Here is a 21593-nt window from a genome sequence, read left to right on the forward strand (position 1 = left end):
AAGTAAGGCCCGCGTCCATAGAGACACATACCAGCTCTACTGGTAGTACTGCTACTACCAGCAGTACTACTGCTACCAGCAGTACTACACCTGCACCTGTCGACAACACAAGTTGTTCTGCTTCCACGAGCACATCCAATGCAAGCATCAGTAATTCTACATTTGTTGTTAGCCCAGCTAGCATGGACACTGACAGTTTTGAATCTGATGCAGCTGAAGAGCTCCTGCCCCTTTACCCGGGAAAGCACCGAACAACAGACAGGGACGTTGGACCAGCGAAGAGGCGCAAATACTTACACTACCGTTCAAAAGTTTGGGGTCACTTAGAAATGTCCTTATTTTTGAAAAGCACATTTTTTTCGTCCATTAAAATAACATCAAATTGATCAGAAATACAGTGTAGACATTGTTAGTGTTGTAAATGACTATTGTATGTGGAAACGGCTGTTTTTTAATGGAATATCTACATAGGCGTACAGAGAAACAGATGCCTCACAAGTCCTCAACTGGCAGCTTCAATAATTATGCAAAACAACAGTCTCAACGTCAACAGTGAAGAGGTGACTCTGGGATGCTGGCCTTCTAGACAGAGTTCCTCTGTCCAGTGTCTGTGTTCTTCTGCCCATCTTAATATTTTATTTTTATTGGCCAGTCTGAGATATGGCTTTTTCTTTGCGACTCTGCCTAGAAGGCCAGCATCCCGGAGTCGCCTCTTCACTGTTGACGTTGAGACTGGACAGAGGAACTCTGCCTAGAAGGCCAGCATCCCAGAGTCACCTCTTCACTGTTGACGTTGAGACTGGACAGAGGAACTCTGCCTAGAAGGCCAGCATCCCGGAGTCGCCTCTTCACTGTTGACGTTGAGACGGGTGTTTGTCAGGTACTATTTAATGAAGCTGCCAGTTGAGGACTTGTGAGGCGTCTGTTTCTCAAACTAGACACTCTAATGTACTTGTCCTCTTGCTCAATTGTGCACCGGGGCCTCCCACTCTATTCTGGTTGGTTTTTAATGTACAAAATATGTGCTTTTCTTTCAAAAACAAGGACATTTCTAAGTGACCCCAAACTCTTGAACAGTAGTGTATGTTGGGAGTAGTGCCTTTCCTCAGCCACAGTGTGTTATATGTGCAAAAGTACTATCTCACAACTCAATGAAACCTTCACTCTTACGCAGACATTTAGAAACAAAACATGCCAATTTTTGCGAGAATTAAGACGACTTTCGAAAAGTAAGGCATGTATAAAAGCAATAGATACCATTAATAAAAAGGGTCTAGAAGTGTTTTATATGGTGAGCTACCGAGTGGCTAGGACAGGCAAGCCCCATACTATTGTGGAGGACTTAATTCTTCCTGCTGCCACGGATATGGCTGGACAATACTGGGGGAAAAGGCCAAAAAAACTATACAGACAACGCCTTCCTCAAACAACACTGTTTCACGACGCATCAGTGACATGGCAGGAGATGTTTTGAAACAATTACTGCTTCACATACAAGCCAGTGAATTATATGCGTTACAGCTGGATGAGTCAACAGACGTGGCGGGCCTGACACAACTCCTGGTATAAGTCTGTTACATTTATGGGAGGGTCAATTAAGGAAGATATCCTCTTCTGCAAATCACTGGAAACCAGGATATTTTTAAAGTACTGGACAGCTTTGTGACATCAAATGGACTTTGGTGGTGAGGATGTGTTGGTATCTGTACTGATGGAGCAAAAGCCATGACAGGGAGACAATGGTGGAGTGGTAATGCGCATGCAAGCAGTTGCTCCAGACGTCACTTGGGTACACTACAGCATTCAGCGAGAGGCTCTTGCTGACAGCTTGAAAGAGGTTTTCAACACTACAGTGAAAATGGTAAACTTTGTTAATTAAAGCAAGGCCCCTGAACTCTCGTGTATTTTCTGCAGTATGCAGCGATATGGGCAGCGACCATGTAACGCTTTCACATACAGAAGTGCGCTGGTCATCAAGGGGCAAAGTATTGACATTTTTTAAATAGAGAAACGAGCTTAAAGTTTTCTTTTACTGACCATAATTTTCACTCGTCTGACCGCTTGCATGATGACGAGTTTCTCAAATGACTGGCCTATCTGGGTGATGTTTTTTCTCGCCTGAATGACCTGCATCTAGGATTACAGGGACTCTCCACAACTATTCAATGTGCAGGACAAAATTGAGGCTATGATTAAGAAGCTGGAGCTCTTTTCTGTCTGCATTAACAAGGACAACACACAGGTCTTTCCGTTATTGTATGATTGTTGTGTGCAAATTAACTACAGTTTACTGACAATGTCAAATGTGATATAGCGAAGCACCTGAGTGAGTTGGGTGCAGAATTACACAGGTACTTTCCAGAAACGGACGACACAAACAACTGGATTCGTTATCCCTTTCATGCCCTGCCTCCAGTCCACTTACCGATATCTCAACAAGAGAGCCTCATCAAAATTGCAACAAGCGGTTCTGTGAAAATTTAATTTAATCAGAAGCCACTGCTAGATTTCTGGAAAGGACTGCACTCAGAGTTTCCTGCCTTGGCAAATCGCGCTGTTAATTAAGACACTGATGCCCTTTGCAACCACATACCTATGTGAGAGTGGATTCTCGGCCCTCACTAGCATGAACTAAATACAGGCACAGACTGTGTGTGGGAAATGATTTAAGACTGAGGCTCTCCAATACAACCCAACATTGCAGAGTTATGTGCCTCCTTTTAAGCACAACCTTATTAACCTGTGGTGAGTTATTCACAATTTCGATAAACAAATACGTTTTTTTATGTAAGATGGTTAAACAAAGAGCAAAATGATTGATTATTATTATATTATTATTTGTGACCTGGTCCTATAAGAGCTCTTTGTCACTTCCCACGAGCCGGGTTGTGACAAAAACTAATTATTATGTTTAATGAATGTATCGTATAGTGTGTGTGTGGCAGCCTTACAATGATGGCAAAAAAACAAAATTTGAGAGTGGTGCTGGAGCTGCAGCTGCAGCTGGAGGTTGAATGTTTGAAGGGTTACGGGACTATAAAAAGTTTGGGAACCACTGCTACATTTCATAGCTCATCCCTGGCCTCTGATACTGTAGCAGGATCAACTCCAATAATATCCTTTCCTGTTCAACTCCTAGAGTGTCAGGATGACACAGTTTCATATTGGCTTCTTTGGTGTTCTCATAGCAACGTCATCCCCTGTAAATTATTCACAGCTGCACTCACAGCATGAAAGAATAAACTGGTTATAGCATCCCCCATCTGGCTAGGCTACCGCATACAGAAGGGAGAAAACCAACTCTGAGACCTGAAATCCGAGGCTTGTCAACAGTGTTAAGCCTACTACTGTATTCACACTCGGGGACATACAGCAGGCAAATAGACTGATTTGGTGCCCTTTCAATGTGCTTGAGTGGAATAGCATCAAAAATTAATACAATTACTGTATAAAACTTTATTGTTTTAATATGCTTTCATTCCGTCCATTATTTCATAACCAGCGGTTTAAGGGTTTATGAACACATTACTTTCAGAGCAGACTATGGCTGTAAAATGTATTTCACCACATAAAACCCTGTTAACACATCAACTGTATTACAACAACGGGTTCCTGATCACTGCAAACAGGAGAAAACACACTGACAAAGAAAACATAGGGCTTCAAATTGAATATCACACTTGAAGCATGTTTGTGATTATACAAACAACCCAGCAAACCAAAATTAATTTTGTGAAAGTTCCCAGAACATTGGTTAGGTTGCGGCAAATGTTCTCATAACACAAAAAACTGTCCACTTGTGCTGATGGTTATACAATGTTTGTATAAAACATTTGCATTTTGCAAGAATGTTCCCAGAACGATGCTCTCATATTTTGTTGCGGCCGTATGTTGTTAAAAACATTACTGCTACATTGTGTTATTACATTACCTGGTAACCTAATGAGAACGTTTGGGGAATGTTCTGTGGTGTTTCTTACAGATGTTGTGCACAACATTTTAGGGAATGTTAGGAGAACATTCAAAGGATATTTCATAAAAATAAAAATAAATGTACAAAATGATTTTGTTAACAAAAACATTAGTTTAATGTTTTTGGGATGTTAATCATCCTAAGACCCTAACTAGAACTTAAGGGGAATCTTAGCTAATGTTCAGGGAATGTTCCTAGTTTGCTAGGAAAGGATTTGAGCCACTGCACATTAAGTAGACAAAATGGCATCAGAGGACCCTAACTTCATTGCTGACATTTTACATTGTACTTATTCCGTGATTTATACCGATGACCTTTGTGATTTTGATGATTGTCAAGCATAATATATATATATTGTTTTACAACTTAGAATATGCCATTCTATGCCTTTCTAGCTTACTTTTATCTCTTAAGTGCATTTGAAAAGTATTCAGACCCCTTGATTTTTTCCACATTTTGTTACGTTACAGCCTTATTCTAAAATGGATTAAATAAATACAAATCTTCATCAATCTACACACAACACCCCATAATGACAAAGCAAAAACAGGTTTTTAGGATTTTTTGAAAATGTTTTCAAATTCAAAAAAATATTTGCATCCTGTTTCTATTTATCATCCTTGAGATGTTTCTCCAACTTGATTGTCGTCAACGTGTGGTAAATTCAATTGATTGGACATGATTTGGAAAGGCACACACCTGTCAATATAAGGTCGCACAGTTGACAGTGTATGTCAGAGCAAAAACCAGGCCATGAGGTCAAAGGAATTGTCCGTAGAGCTCAGAGACAGGATTGTGTCAAGGCACAGATCTGGGGAAGGATACCAAACATTTCTGCAGCATTGCAAGAACACAGTGGCCTCCATCTTTCGTAAATGGAAGAGGTTTGGCACCACCAAGACTCTTCCTAGAGCTGGCTTCACTGCCAAACTGAGCAATGGGGGGAGAAGTGCCTTGGTCAGGGAAGTGACCAAGAACCTGATGGTCACTCTGACAGGGTTCCTCTGTGGTGATGGGAGAACCTTCCAGAAGGACAACCATCTGTGCAGCACTCCACCAATCAGGCCTTTATGGTACGGTGGCCAGACGGAAGTCACTCCTCAGTAAAAGGCACATGACAGCCGGCTTGTAGTTTGCCAAAGGCACCTAAACACTCTCTTTGGTCTGAATGGCAAGCGTCACGTGTGGAGGAAACATGGCACCATCCCGACGGTGAAGCATGGTGGTGGCAGCATCATGCTGTGGTGATTTTTTTCAGCAGCAGAAATTGGGAGACTAATCAGGATCGAGGCAAAGATGAACGGAGCAAAGTACAAAGAGATCCTTGATGAAAACCTGCTCCAGAGCATTCAGGACCTCGACTGGGGCGAAGGTTCACCTTCCAACAGGACAATGACCCTAAGCACACAGCAAAGACAACGCAGGAGTGGCTTCGGGACAAGTCTCAGAATGTCCTTGAGTGGCCCAGCCAGAGCCCGGACTTGAACCCCATCGAACATCTCTGGAGAGACCTTAAAATAGCTGTGCAGCGACGCTCACCATCCAACCTGACAGAGCTTGAGAGGATCTGCAGAGAAGAATGGGAAAAACTCCCCAAATACCGGTGTTTACTGAGTAAAGGGTCTGAAAACCTGTTTTTGCTTTGTTATTATCGGGTGTTGTGTGTACACTGATGAGTTAAAAAAAACAATTTAATCAATTTTAGAATAAGGCTGTAACGTAACAACATTTGGAAAAAGTCAAGGGGATCTTAATACTTTCCGAATGCACTGTACGTACATTGCTTGCATTGCGCCTGCTCATAATACAGTAATATGCTCAAAACCCATAACCATTAAAGGTATAGTTCAAACAAATTGACATGATATTCCTCTTACCGTTGCTGCTGTCAATTTCAGTATTTTTGTGAACTACCCCTTTAAGTGGTATTGCGACCATTCCTTTGCTCATTGTACATGGTAAGAAGGACAAGACACAGAGAAAATAAAACAATCAAAAGACCAGATAAAGACAATCTCCCTTTTCAGGTTGAAAGGAGCATAAAACATGACTGGCTTATTTTCTTTATGACTATTGCCCATAAAAACGCACAGAAATGTGAATACTTTTAAATCCAACACTCGCTGTTTAAGACTCAGTCCCTGAAGGTAAAACAGTCTTGGGTATAGTATCAAGATGTCTAACTCTCATAAAATTCCACATATATTTAAAGAGAATATAGTGTGTCCACCCTCATTTTGAAGTCAGTAAGCTTGAGTCTCACATCATTTTCATGTTGAATTTACGTGGCGCATCGCCGGTTGGACTACTCTCACCTGCCTCCGCCTTACGCGGTACATACTCAATCTCTATGTTTGGCTTGACGTTGCCTTTTCCTCTGCTCCAGAGGAAGAGGATGACGAGACAGAAGAGGACGACGCCGAGGAACGAGATAAATCCCATGGTGGTGGCGATGATCAGAGTCTTCACGTCGAATGGGAAGGGAACCTGGGCCAGGGTCCCATTGGCCCCGTCCTCGCTGGGCTGGTTGGAGATGAAAGCAAACGTCTTGTTGGGCTGGTGCGGCCAGTTGGGCGAGTAGCTGTGCACATGCAGGTGGGCAGGCTTGGTGTCATTCCCTGCGGCATTGCTGGCGATGCACAGGTAGGTACCGTTGTCCTGGATCTGGGCGTAGCGCACCTCTAGCGTGCCCTCGGGGGACACGCTGAGACGCCCCACGGACTTGGTGGTGATGAACTGCTTCTTGGGGGACAGCCACATGATCACGGGGGCTGGGTCGCCGTCCGCCTGGCATGGGTAATGGACCGTTGTGCCCTCGTCTACGTGCCTCTGCAGTGCCTTGTGGTCTTGTATCCTGGACTTCTGGCAGGTGAAGGAATCGGAGGGGAGGATGTCGGGGAAGTCTTTGAACTCCTTGCCCTGCACGGCCTCGGGCAAAGAGCAGGAGGGCTGCTGCCGGTTGAAGTTGAGCCTCCAGCGGCGACGGAAGACCCAGAGCAGTCGGCAGTCGCAGGCCAGTGGGTTCCCGTACAGTGCCAGGGTCTCCAGGTTCCCCACGGAGTGAAACGCGGATTCCTCCAGGGTGCTCAGGCTATTGCTGGATACGTTGAGGACTCGGAGATGGTTCAAGCCCCGGAAGGAGTAGGGCTCGATTGTGGCTAATCTCCCTCCTACCAAGTGGAAGGCCTGAAGCCTCATTAGATTGTGCAGCTTGTTCCCCTCCACCGTGTGAATGGGATTAAAAGACAAGTTGAGAAAGAGAAGGTGCCCAAGGTGTCGGATGGCCTGGTAAGGGATGGCGGTGAGGTTACAGTTTGTGATGGTCAGGGAGGTGATGTTGAGGCCGTACAGGCATTTGGAAGTCATGGTGTCCAGGTAGGGCCAGTAGGAGATCTCTAACACCCTCAGGCGTTCAAGCCTCTTGAAGGAGTAATCCCTGACGGCATTGACGGTGAGGTGGCGTAGTCGCAGGGACAGCAGGTTGTGCAGATGGCTCAGGGCCTCAGTGGGCACCGACGTCAGGTTGCACCGCTCCATGGTCAACTGTTCCAGGCTGCTGAGGCCGTGGAACGCTCGGTGAGAGATGAACACCAGGTCGTTATCGCCGACTTCCAGAGCCTTCAGATTGTACAGCTCCTGGAACATGTAGTCCAGCAGGATGACAATTCTGTTCTCGCTAATGTCCAGCTGGGTGAGGTTGCTGAGGCCTGTGAACACTCCCAACTGGATTAGCTTAAGCTGGTTGTTGCGCAGCCCCAGAGTCCGCAAGCCGACAAGGTTGCTAAAAGCCCCGGGCTCCATGGAAGAGATATTGTTCTCATTGAGCTGCAGCTCCTCCAGCTGTGGGTAGTTGATGAACTCCTCAGGCCCCAGGCTTTTCAGACGGTTCTTGCTGAGGTCCAGTAGTTTCGTCTCGATGGGGATGCCCTCGGGAAACGAGGCCAGCCTCCGTCGATGGCACACCACGGAACGTTCCTGAGCATTACACTCACAGCGGGACGGGCAGCCGGTGGTGGAGCCGGAGAGGACAGTGCCCAGCATTAGGACCAGGATGGGCTGCCAGCACGCCACCAGGTAGCTGTGCCCACCTGCCTCCCCGGACACCATTCTACTGCTTACCTGCGGAGACAGAAGTAAGAGGGATGGTTGGCACATTTAAAGGAGAACTAAATGTATAAACACATTTTTTTAAATATATTATTTTGTCAGGTTTGACGCTTATCTCCTGAAGTATTATTGATATAAAAAACATTTGTGTTTATTTAACAAACAATACTTTAGCCACACAACAGACAAAAATCATAACTCTTGCCCAGAAGATGATGTCACGGGGCTACATTCGCCTCAGATTTGGACTAAAGGCTCTGGGTTAGACAAGTGGTATAAATATCAGGTGAAATACCAGAAGGTGAACAGAAAACCTCAGATTTCCTTTCACAACAAAAATCTTCTTCAAACTATTCATGTGGTGTTTAGTACCTACGCCACTCACAGAGGACACATCTGAATTACAGCTTTAATTGTTTTTTTATGCAATAAACGACAAAGCTCAAATTAGTCCTTTTCACTTCCGATTAGGCTCTCTCATAAACCTCAATCAACTAAATGAAGTAGACAAAGTATTTACAGCCATAAACAAATGTCAGTTTAATTGACAAATTATGGAGAGATACCTACTTCCAATGTGAAAGAGAATTATGCCAGGCTTGTATGGAACACAATGTAGTGTTCTGTACAATTGCCTGGAGGACCTTGTACTCTAGACTCTCTGTCTATTCCGATTGCAGGTTACTCTTCTCTGTTACTCTTCTCTTATCTGTGTGTCACGGTCCTAAACACCAACTGCTGCTCTATCGACATAGGACTGTAAGTCTTCTGTAAACCCCAAAGAACTACTGTCCATCCAACCGTGAGGGACAGATACATTCTTTATCCTGGCTTTATGAACTCTTCATCTGCTGGCTGAGGGAGAAATGGGCTGCCTTGTGGGCTCCAGGGTCTGTCAGTTACTGTTCGAGATGTTAGAAGCACCTCGAGTCACCTGTCAATCTCCCTGTGACAAGTAGTTGGAATGAGAAATAGTTTACCGAAATGTGCTTTAATTCAATGGATTAAAAGGCGTGAATAAACAAGTGTGCTGCCTGCAACTAAACACAACACTACCATGCGGCTGGCTGGCGAGCTGTCGACCTTGGAGTGATATACAACGGAGATTGCTGCAGAGAAGTGATAAACGGAGAGAGAGAGAGAATGTTTAAACCCTTATTTGCTTTCGACTCAGGGGCGTTTTAACTTGCAAAAGCCTTCAAGCTCTGGTTCCCACATCGATCATACAATTTGAGGCTCATCCATGTCTGTGGGATGTGCTCTGTGAAGAAGCCATGCTAAGTGAGAATAATAGCTCTCTGGACATTCTCTTTATTGAGAGGTCTTTATTTGACAGTCAAGCTAAACATCTGTACCATCCATCAATATGTGCTAATGTTGCTAAATGTCCCTAAAGGACAGGGTAAATGTCACTGTCCTCAAACCATTTCACTGACTCCTGGCTAAAGCCCACAGAGACCGAGAGGAAGAAAGGCTGTCTGCACAGTGCAACAAGAATCTACAAACTCAAAAGTCAATCAGAAATACTGTTTGTTTCTCCCCAATGTGCATGGTGAAAGAAAAGTTCCCAAGTCCAAAAACATCTGATGAAATATATGCTACAGGGAGGCTCACTTGTATGCAAGTAATGTAGGCATATATACATACTGAACATACAGTAACTAACCAAACACTGTGGTTTCACTAGACTGTACATTTCTCCTGGGACAGATACTAAACATGTACACTAGACTGTACATTTCTCCTGAGACAGATACTAAACATGTTAACTAGACTGTACATTTCTCCTGGGACAGATACTAAACATGTTCACTAGACTGTACATTTCTCCTGGGACAGATACTAAACATGTTAACTAGACTGTACATTTCACCTGGGACTAAACATGTTCACTAGACTGTACATTTCTCCTGAGACAGATACTAAACATGTTAACTAGACTGTACATGTCTCCTGGGACTAAACATGTTCACTAGACTGTACATTTCTCCTGGGACAGATACTAAACATGTTAACTAGACTGTACATGTCTCCTGGGACTAAACATGTTCACTAGACTGTACATTTCTCCTGGGACAGATACTAAACATGTTCACTAGACTGTACATTTCTCCTGGGACAGATACTAAACATGTTCACTAGACTGTACATTTCTCCTGGGACAGATACTAAACATGTTAACTAGACTGTACATGTCTCCTGAGACTAAACATGTTCACTAGACTGTACATTTCTCCTGGGACAGATACTAAACATGTTAACTAGACTGTACATTTCTCCTGGGACTAAACATGTTAACTAGACTGTACATTTCTCCTGGGACAGATACTAAACATGTTAACTAGACTGTACATGTCTCCTGGGACTAAACATGTTCACTAGACTGTACATTTCTCCTGGGACAGATACTAAACATGTTCACTAGACTGTACATTTCTCCTGGGACAGATACTAAACATGTTAATTAGACTGTACATTTCTCCTGGGACTAAACATGTTCACTAGACTGTACATTTCTCCTGGGACAGATACTAAACATGTTCACTAGACTGTACATTTCTCCTGGGACTAAACATGTTAACTAGACTGTACATTTCTCCTGGGACTAAACATGTTCACTAGACTGTACATTTCTCCTGGGACAGATACTAAACATGTTCACTAGACTGTACATTTCTCCTGGGACTAAACATGTTAACTAGACTGTACATTTCTCCTGGGACTAAACATGTTCACTAGACTGTACATTTCTCCTGAGACAGATACTAAACATGTTAACTAGACTGTACATTTCTCCTGGGACAGATACTAAACATGTTAACTAGACTGTACATTTCTCCAGGGACAGATACTAAACATGTTCACTAGACTGTACATTTCTCCAGGGACTAAACATGTTAACTAGACTGTACATTTCTCCTGAGACAGATACTAAACATGTTAACTAGACTGTACATTTCTCCTGGGACAGATACTAAACATGTTCACTAGACTGTACATTTCTCCTGGGACAGATACTAAACATGTTCACTAGACTATACATTTCTCCTGGGACAGATACTAAACATGTTCACTAGACTGTACATTTCTCCTGGGACAGATACTAAACATGTTAACTAGACTGTACATTTCTCCTGGGACAGATTCCTGGACATAAACGAATGATCAAAGGTTCCATTTTAGGACCACGGTAACCGCAGTAACCAAAACTATGTGGCACATACCATAGAAATAGAATACACCCATTATGCCATCATTGACTTGAATAGGGAGGCTTGTTCTATGGATTCTAGTTCTATGGCACATGCTGCATTTGGCTTCCAAGAGTGGCTGCGGTAGTAAGCTAACCATTCTTATTAAACATTTCTGTGGTCTCCGATGCATTCTCCAAAAGATAAATACCCTAGGAAGTATTTCACTTTGACCTACAGACATCTGTTTTTCAGGTATTTCTGAGAAACACTCCATTACTGTTTAATGAAAGTATAATACGCCAGTAGTACTACGCACTAGATCAGTACCACAGCTCTACCTCGACTGGGTTTCCCCCAGCGAGAGGAGCAAAATGATGAGTGTACAGTAGAGAGTTGTACAAAGCTGTCCAGGTTGTAGAGTATGAATGGGAAGTATCAAATGGAACAGAAACAGTCTCCTGCCAGAGAGCCGGCATGTCGTCACTGCTGATAAGTGGTGGTACTGAATCAGCATATAAACAGCTTGAACTCACACAGAGGAGAAGTGAGGGAGCTCATTCCCTGCAACGCATAATGGTTTTTCAAGAGTGCTTCAATTGTTCGGCGGAAGTGCCCGATAGTATCTCTCGTTGCGCAACTTGTGTCACATAGTTGTACGATTAACAAAACAGACGTGACAGTAGGATGAGAGGGATTCTGCTGGTAGCCGCGTGGTAACACCAATTACACCTTACAAATGCCAGACGGAGAGAAAATAGTGCCATTAGGACAGTTGGGACTGTTCTTTTAGCAGGACCAGCGACCCAGTAGGTCTAACTGTCTTCTACATTTCTCCTCCAATCTAGATTCACATTTTTCAAAGGGCTGTACAGTGACAGAATACACAACTCCTGTAATACAACAACTCCTGTAATACAACAACTCCTGTAATACAACCAAATCTACTTTGTTGGTTTCAAACTGCAAGAACATGTTTCAACCTTTCCCCATACAGTATTATTGTGTGGCTTGTGAATGGATAGATCAGGTTGGTTTAAAAGCATTCACAGACCTCCACCCAACCTAATTGAGGGTTTGGAATATGCCACACAATATAGATGAGAATTGAACCTTGGGTTCATGAATGTATTGGGTTAATGACTGTGAAATCTCACTGATGCTAATTGAGGGTTTGGAATATGTCACACAATCAAACATCTATTAGATATCTGATAGAGGAAATGGCTGGTCTTTATTCGAGCCCAGACAGGACATCAGTCTACCAGCCGAGGAAAATAAAAAGGACGAAGGAGACATTTTGATATTTCAACTGATAAAAGCACTTGAATGTAAATGTTGTGACGTCATTTCGAACTGTGATGAAATGCCAAACACAATGAGTCAAAGATGGTCTGGAATAACAACTCGCTAACACATGACTAAGGCTGCATTTACGCAGGCAGACCAATTCTGATCTTTTGCTAAGAATTGCTCTTTTGACCAACTCATAACTGGGCATAACTGGGCATAAGATCAGAATTGGGCTGCCTGTGTAAACAGTATGTATGTGTATCGCCCACTGCATGTCCAGACAATAACATGGACGTGTGGATGAAAGGCATTGCTGTGCTTTGATGCTTTAGTTGTATCCTAACCTAAAGTCATGCAGCCTTATTTGATGTTTTGTCTTCCTGTGAAAATGCATTACAAAGAGAATGGTTACATGGATATTTTACTGTATTATGTCATCTGGGATTCACTTGCAAAAGTTTGTATTTTTATTTGTTATTTTATATGGGCCAGAAATAAACCAAACAATGTAATTGAAATAACCCTTAAAATTAAAATGACAAGAGAACCCATTACCAATGTTGCTTTCTGTCTCAAATCACTTTGCATGTTTGTATTGGAGTTTAGTGCATGATCTCATTTCTTTCCACTTTGGAGGAAATTCAACCCATAAAAACAGGAAATTCAACCCCTCTCTCCACCTCCCTCTCTCTCTGTTTCCATCTCCATCTCTCTCTCCCTGTCTCCACCTCCCTCTCTCCCTGTTTCCATCTCTCTCTCCCTGCCTCTCTCCCTGTCTCCACCTCCCTCTCTCCCTGTTTCCATCTCTCTCTCCCTGCCCCTCTCCCTGTCTCTCCATCCCCCTCTCCCTTTCTCCACCTCCCTCTCTCCCTGTCTCTCCATCCCTCTCTCCCTGTCTCTCCATCCCTCTCTCCCTGTTTCTCCATCTCTCTCTCCCTGTCTCTCCATCCCTCTCTCCCTGTCTCTCCATCCCTCTCTCCGTCTCTCCATCCCTCTCTCCCTGTCTCCACCTCCATCTCTCCACCTCCCTCTCTCCCTGTTTCTCCATCCCTCTCTCTCCCTGATTCTCCATCTCTCACTCCCTGTCTCTCCATCCCTCTCTCCTTGTCTCTCCATCACTCTCTCCATGTCCTCTTAATAGTGACCTTGGGAGGAAGCACAGTGGACCTTCCTCTTCCTCCTCTCTCCTGCAGTTGTAGGACTGCTAGCCCTTTCCTCTCGACCTCTTGTTCTCATCCCATTCTGACACATTTTTCTCTCTACCATCCGTCCCCCCCTCTCTCTCCTGGTAGATGCAGCTGAGCAAGGAAGCTGGTTATCACAGGCAGTGGTCCACTTGCACTGTGAATGTCTATACATTCCCTGTCTATACAGAACCACATAGAACCTGTTCCTCTATCCCTCTCTCCCTGTCTCTCCATCCCTCTCTCCCTCTCTCTCCATCCCTCTCTCCCTGCCCTCTCTCCCTGTCTCCACCTCCCTCTCTCCCTGTTTCTCCATCTTTCTCTCTGTCTCTCCATCTCTCTCTCCCTGTCTTTCCATCCCTCTCTCCATGTCCTCTTAATAATGACCTTGGGAGGAAGCACAGTGGACCTTCCTCGTCTTCCTCTCTCCTGCAGTTGTAGGACTGCTAGCTCTTTCCTCTCTGGACCTCTCGTTCTCATCACATTCTGACACATTTTTCTCTCTACCATCCGTCCCCCCCTCTCTCTCCTGTAAGATGCAGCTGAGCAAGGAAGCTGGTTATCACAGGGAGTGGTCCACTTACACTGTGAATGTCTACACATTCCCTGTCTATACAGAAGCACATAGAACCATGACTAAGTAACTCATGCAAGCGGTACATTTTTATTTAAAAAAGACATAAAAAACACACCTTATGGAACAGCGGGGACTGTGAAGAAACACAAACAGGCACAGACACATGCGCACACACACACACACATACACACACACACACGATGACACAATTGTGTATTGTAGATATGTGGTAGTAGAGTAGTGGCCTGAGGGCACACACTTAATGTGTTGTGGATGTATTGTAATGTTTTTTTAAATTGTATAATTCCCTTAATTTTGCTGGACCCCAGGAAGAGCAGCTGCTGTCTTGGCAGCAGCTATTGGGGATCCATAATAAATCCAAATACTATTCTATGACCTATGAGCCTAATTTTTCAAGGCTAACTATTCAAGGCTAAATATTCAATGCCAACTATTCAAGGATTAATATTCAAGGCTAGCTATTAAATGCTAACTATTCAAGGCTAACTATTCAATGCCAACTAGTTGATTCACTGATGTGGTCATCCTGTCTGGGTCTGGGTTGTCTCCTGACCCCTCCTGTCTCAAGCCTCCAGTATTTATGCTGCAGTAGTTTATGTGTCGGGGGGGCTAGGGTCAGTTTGTTATATCTGGAGTACTTCTCCTGTCCTATTCGGTGTCCTGTGTGAATCTAAGTGTGCGTTCTCTAATTCTCTCCTTCTCTCTTTCTTTCTCTCTTTTGGAGGACCTGAGCCCTAGGACCATGCCCCAGGACTACCTGACATGATGACTCCTTGCTGTCCCCAGTCCACCTGGCCGTGCTGCTGCTCCAGTTTCAACTGACCTGAGCCCTAGGACCATGCCCCAGGACTACCTGACATGATGACTCCTTGCTGTCCCCAGTCCACCTGACCGTGCTGCTGCTCCAGTTTCAACTGTTCTGCCTTATTATTATTTGACCATGCTGGTCATTTATGAACATTTGAACATCTTGGCCATGTTCTGTTATAATCTCCACCCGGCACAGCCAGAAGAGGACTGGCCACCCCACATAGCCTGGTTCCTCTCTAGGTTTCTTCCTAGGTTTGGGCCTTTCTAGGGAGTTTTTCCTAGCCACCGTGCTTCTACACCTGCATTGCTTGCTGTTTGGGGTTTTAGGCTGGGTTTCTGTACAGCACTTTGAGATATCAGCTGATGTACGAAGGGCTATATAAATAAATTTGATTTGATTTGATTTGAACTATTCAAGGCTAACTATTCAAGGCTAACTATTCAATGCTAACTATTCAAGGCTTAATATTCAATGCAAACTATTCAAGGCTTAATATTCAATGCTAACTATTCAAGGCTAACTATTCAATGCTAACTATTCAATTCAATGCTAACTATTCAATGCTAACTATTCAATGCTAACTATTCAAGGCTTAATATTCAATGCTAACTATTCAAGGCTTAATATTCAATGCTAACTATTCAATGCTAACTATTCAATGCTAACTATTCAATGCTAACTATTCAATGCTAACTATTCAAGGCTAACTATTCAAGGCTTAATATTCAATGCTAACTATTCAAGGCTTAATATTCAATGCTAACTATTCAAGGATAACTATTCAATGCTAACTATTAAATGCTAACTATTCAATGCTAACTATTCAAGGCTAACTATTCAATGCTAACTATTCAATGCTAACTATTCAAGGCTTAATATTCAAGGCTAACTATTCAATGATAACTATTCAAGGCTTAATATTCAATGCTAACTATTCAAGCCTTAATATTCAAGGCTTAATATTCAAGGCTAACTATTCAATGCTAACTATTCAAGGCTTAATATTCAAGGCTAATTATTCAATGCTAACTATTCAAGGCTTAATATTCAAGGCTTAATATTCAAGGCTAACTATTCAATGCTAACTATTCAAGGCTTAATATTCAATGCTAACTATTCAAGGCTTAATATGGCTTAAAATGTACAGTCAATAACACAATAGAAAAAGTCTATATACAGTGTGTGCAAATGGCGTGAGGAGGCAAGGCAATAAATAGGCCAAAGTAGCGAAGTAATTACAACTTAGCAAATTAACACTGGAGTGATAGATGTGCAGATGATGATGTGCAAGTAGAAATACTGGTGTACAACAGAGAAAAAAGTAAATAAAAACAATATGGGGGATGAGGCAGGTAGATTGGATGGGCTATTTACAGATGGGCAGTGCAGCGATTGGTAAGCTGCTCAGATAGCTGATGCTTAAAGTTAGTGAGGGAGATATAAGTCTCCAACTTCAGCGATTTTTGCAATTCGTTCCAGTCATTGGCAGCAGAGAACTGAAAGGAAAGGCGGTTAAAGGAGGTGTTGGCTTTGGGGATGACCAGTGAGATATTCCTGCTGGCGTGCTACGGGTGGGTGTTGTTATTATGACCAGTGACTTTTCAAGGCTAACTATTCAAGGCTAACTATTCAAGGCTAACTATTCAAGGCTAACTATTCAAGGCTAACTATTCAAGGCTTAATATTCAAGGCTGTCTATTCAAAGAAAACTATTCAAGGCAAAATATTCAAAACTAACTATAGCAAACAACCTTACACAACATACTATAGATGAGACAACTTGGCCTATTGTGTCAGCTGTGCAAATAAGGATAGTTGTCAATCATTCACAACACATGAAGTATGGATTCGACTTTGACTTTGTAACAGAGAAATGGGAACATCGTCAGCACACAACATATTTCCACATTTCCACTTGGTCGGAACACAAAACGCAAACAACATGTCGGATGTTGTTATTCCTCTTCCCCTTCCACACAAATTGGTAACATAGTGACTGACCTTCAAGGCAAAAAAAATATTGATTTTACAGGCAGCAATTCTGCTATGCTGGGCATCAACCCTGTAGATGACTCAGTATGCCTATCAGTGAAAACCAGGGTATTAAAAGAGGTTGATACTTCTAATTGATACTTTCCTGCTTCAAAATAATTCCTTTACCAAATTACTCAAATTATTGGACCAAATAATACTTAGAGACAGTTGTTAAAATGAATCCCATCTAAATAAATCAAAAGGTATGTCAAAGGTACTGACACATGAAGTGTAACCAATAAGTCAGGTTGGGTAAGCCTCATATCTCAATGATGCTGTAATACCATGAAGCTAATGAGTTAGCCTCACATCTCAATGATACTGTAATACCATGAAGCTAATGAGTTAGCCTCACATCTCAATGATAATGTAATACCATGAAGCTAATGAGTTAGCCTCACATCTCAATGATGCTGTAATATCATAAAGTTAATGAGTTAGCCTCACATCTCAATGATACTGCAATACCATGAAGATAATGAGTTAGGTTCACATCTCAATGATACTGTAATACCATGAAGCTAATGAGTTAGCCTCACATCTCAATGATACTATAATATCATGAAGCTAATGAGTTAGCCTCACATCTCAATGATACTGTAATACTATGAAGCTAATGACTTAGCCTCACATCTCAATGATACTGCAATACCATGAAGATAATGAGTTAGGTTCACATCTCAATGATACTGTAATACCATGAAGCTAATGACTTAGCCTCACATCTTAAAGATAATTTAATAGCATGAAGCTAATGAGTTAGCCTCACGTCTCAATGATACTGTACTGTAATACCATGAAGCTAATGAGTTATCCTCACGTCTCAATTATACTGTATCGTAATACCATGAAGCGAATGAGTTAGCCTCACATCTCAACGATACTGTAATAACATAAAGCTAATGAGTTAGCCTCACATCTCAATAATACTGTAATATCATGAAGCTAATGAGTTAGCCTCACGTCTCAATGATACTGTAATACCATGAAGCTAATGAGTTAGCCTCACATCTCAATGATACTGTAATATCATGAAGCTAATGAGTTAGCCTCACATCTCAATGATACTGCAATACCATGAAGCTAATGAGTTAGCCTCACATCTCAATGATACTGTACTGTAATACCATGAAGCTAATGAGTTAGCCTCACGTCTCAATGATGCTGTAATATCATGAAGCTAATGAGTTAGCCTCACATCTCAATGACGCTGTAATACCATGAAGCTAATGAGTTAGCCTCACATCTCAATGATACTATAATATCATGAAGCTAATGAGTTAGCCTCACATCTCAATGATACTGTACTGTAATACCATGAAGCTAATAAGGGTAAAGCATTTGGCATCCCAATACATTCAATTTAAAATGGAAACGGAAACAACTTGTTTTTTTTTATGCTTTGAGCTTTATTTTTAGTCCAAAACGATGTTTGATGTTCCGTTTGACTACTCTAAGATTTAGATCAAAGCTTTGAGTTTTTGACAGCTGAGAATCTGTTAAAAGTTGACTGGACACCTTGATGTTGACATACTGTAAAGAGACACTTCTCAGACAGATTGAGCCAAAATCAATACATATTCTCAAATTTCACAAACCATCACAACAAAGATAATTTCAAAGCATTTCAACATTTTCAAAATACTGTCAAAAGTGTAGGCTACATTACTGTAGATTGCGTGAAATGAAAAGCTGGGTGTATTTTAACTACTTCATAAAAGTACACTTTGCCCGTGTAGCAGGTTGATTTTACATGAGAAATGAAGTAAATTAGAGCTCATTGATGACTTAGAACTGTCTCGTCTGTCTTCTCTTATCTAATTCAACAGACTCTCGCCTGCAGCACATCTGTGCTCCCCTCCTTCAGGGACATGGGGTGCATCTCAATGCTCTTTCAGGGGAGCTTTTCAGACATGGGGTTGCATCTCAATGCTTTTGCATGGCTTCCTTCTCTGTGCTCTTTTCCCTCATTACCACAAACAGATGAAGGGATTGAATAGGTATTCAATACACTTATTTAACCTGTGTTAGACCATGCCCCTGTTACTAGTGCCTAGCACAAAGGGGGGAAAAGACAAAAGACTAGGTATCAGCCATCGTGACGACTCCACCTAGACCTCCAACAGGAGCCTGTTCCAATGGGCCTTTCCCCCCTTTAAAACAGTGATGGATATGCTAATGAGATTTGAGTGACAGCTGATTGAAGGGGAGTGATCCAAGTGGAGGGAAGATTGCTGCTGGGAAATGTGGGAGATCCGAGCAGGCAAATCTACTCTAGAGAACACACAAAACAAGGGGATAAAATGAACAGCTTGGAACACAGGGCTCCAACCACACAACACAAATCAAATCAAATGTTATTTGTCACATGCCCCAAATTCAGTACAACAAGTGTAGACTTTACCGTGAAATGTTTACCTACGAGCCTTTTCCAAACAATGCAGTTTAAAAGAAAGAACATTAGCAAATAGATAAAAATGTAACAGTAACACAATAAAATAACATTAATGAGGCTATGTACAGGCTATATACAAGTAGTACCGGTACCGAGTCAGTGTACTAGGGTACGAGGTTGTATTGTTGTATTATGTACATGTAGGTTTGTTTAGGTGAAAGCCTCCCCAGCTGCTACTGGACTGAAAGGTGATCTCAGTTCAAATTCATGTTTACTCCAACGGTTTCAACGTCCTGGTTGCTTGTCTATGATATTGGATTGGGACTATTTTAGGGGCCTGTCTTTTTCTCTAATGTATGTGTACCATGGGAGGAAACTGCCAGAGCAAGAACTACAATTGGTTACTGGATCTCAGACACAGAACACTTGGAGAGACTGTCCGCTACCATGGCAACCAGACAGCAGTTGGTCCCAATAGTCTAAAGAGGCTTCCTCGTCTCCTTTTCTCGGCTGATCTGACAACATGTGGAAAGTGAAAGCTAAGTATTGAATGCATCCATATCATGATTGCTTTGGCTTTTTCCAGTCAGTGCTGGTGCAGGAAAGGAGAAGAAGACCTTTTATACTACGACCACATTGGGATTCCCCCGTGGGCTGATTTGTTAGGGCACAATGTCACAGCACATCCAGACAGAAATGGAGTGTTAATAGAAGAGCCATTGTTCTCTGTCTTGCAGAATAGGGGATTTTACCAGCTTTTGCAAATCGTATCGTATCTGCAGCCTTGAATCCCACAGAATAAGCCCTTGCACACTGAAGTGAAGATAGCAAAACTAGGCAGGGGGGATTCGAAGAGCTGAGCTCCTACCAGAGAGCTTGTGTTATACCTTTTGATTCAGAAAAAATATCTTGAGTTAATGGTTCCCCATTATGATAACATGTTTCAAGGTCAATGGAAAATTATTACTACTAATAAGAGAAATGGTGTGTCTGGTTAATCCACAGGCCATGTCAAAATATACTCAGGTGATATTTGGGTGTCTGTGAATCTGAAGACACAGGGACCCTGAAAAATGTCCCCCAAGTGGCCCCTTCTCATGTAGGCTGATTCTCCATCATTTAAATACTCTGAATGTGACTTTTTAGTGTAAATCACTGATTACTTTGTAGAATTAACAACAGAACAATATGCGCTTACTGTTAATCGGTGGAGGGTCCTCAGAGGATGAAGGGGAGGACCATCTTCCTCAGTGAAATTTCTTACAAATAAAATCATTAGAAACATTTAAAAGTTATAATGTTTAGATAAAACTATGCAAAATATATTCATATGTCACCAAACAATTGATTCAATTATTGTTTTGCAATGAAGGTCTACAGTAACGTCAACAGTACTGTCTGGTGTAGCACCATGGTGTAGCCGGAGGACAGCTAGCTTCCGTCCTCCTCTGGCTACGTTGACTTCAACACAAAACCTAGGAGGCTCATAGGCCTCACCCCCTTAGACATACATGGTAATTATGACCACTTCCGGAGTACGTCCTGCAACCAATCAAAGCTTTTGCAGCATGAATTGACATGTTGTCCATCCAATCACAGAATTATAGTCAGAGAATTAACCTAGTGTTGTATTGGGATTGTGCCACAGAGCATTATAGGGGGTTCAATGTGTTGAGAAGCTTTGTGACATTGTTGGATAGAGATGAAAAGTGATATTTGAGCATTTTTGGGATATTATTCAAATCAAATTATTTTTTTAAATTACAGGAGACGGAGGAGGTATATTATACATTATTTTCTTGGTTTTAAAACTACATTTTTGTGTCGAGTTAGTGCAATTTCTTTAAAAAAATTAAATAACATTAGCTTTACTAACGTCAGTAGCTAGCTAGCTACCAGCTTGAGTGTGCAGTTTTCTCAGCCAGAATGGTAGAATGGCCAACACTGGCGAAAATGTTGTGGACTTTTTGTTGAAGAACCCCTTTCCTTCTCTGGGCTACACAGAAA

General features: G+C 42.3%; 1 protein-coding gene across 1 annotated transcript in view; it reads right to left on the minus strand.

The window, feature by feature from the left end:
* Positions 1-5500: 5500 nt before the first annotated feature.
* Positions 5501-21593, minus strand: part of LOC110527011 (leucine-rich repeat and immunoglobulin-like domain-containing nogo receptor-interacting protein 1-B) — a 28531-nt gene continuing 12438 nt past the window's right edge. Inside the window, exon 2 of the mRNA XM_036981464.1 lies at positions 5501-8092. Coding sequence (XP_036837359.1) covers positions 6233-8092 — 1860 coding nt within the window. The 3' untranslated portion in view covers positions 5501-6232. The remainder of the gene's footprint in view (positions 8093-21593) is intronic.

The sequence above is a fragment of the Oncorhynchus mykiss genome, chromosome 6 (assembly GCF_013265735.2).
Source record: "Oncorhynchus mykiss isolate Arlee chromosome 6, USDA_OmykA_1.1, whole genome shotgun sequence".
In the NCBI taxonomy this organism is placed as follows: domain Eukaryota; kingdom Metazoa; phylum Chordata; class Actinopteri; order Salmoniformes; family Salmonidae; genus Oncorhynchus; species Oncorhynchus mykiss.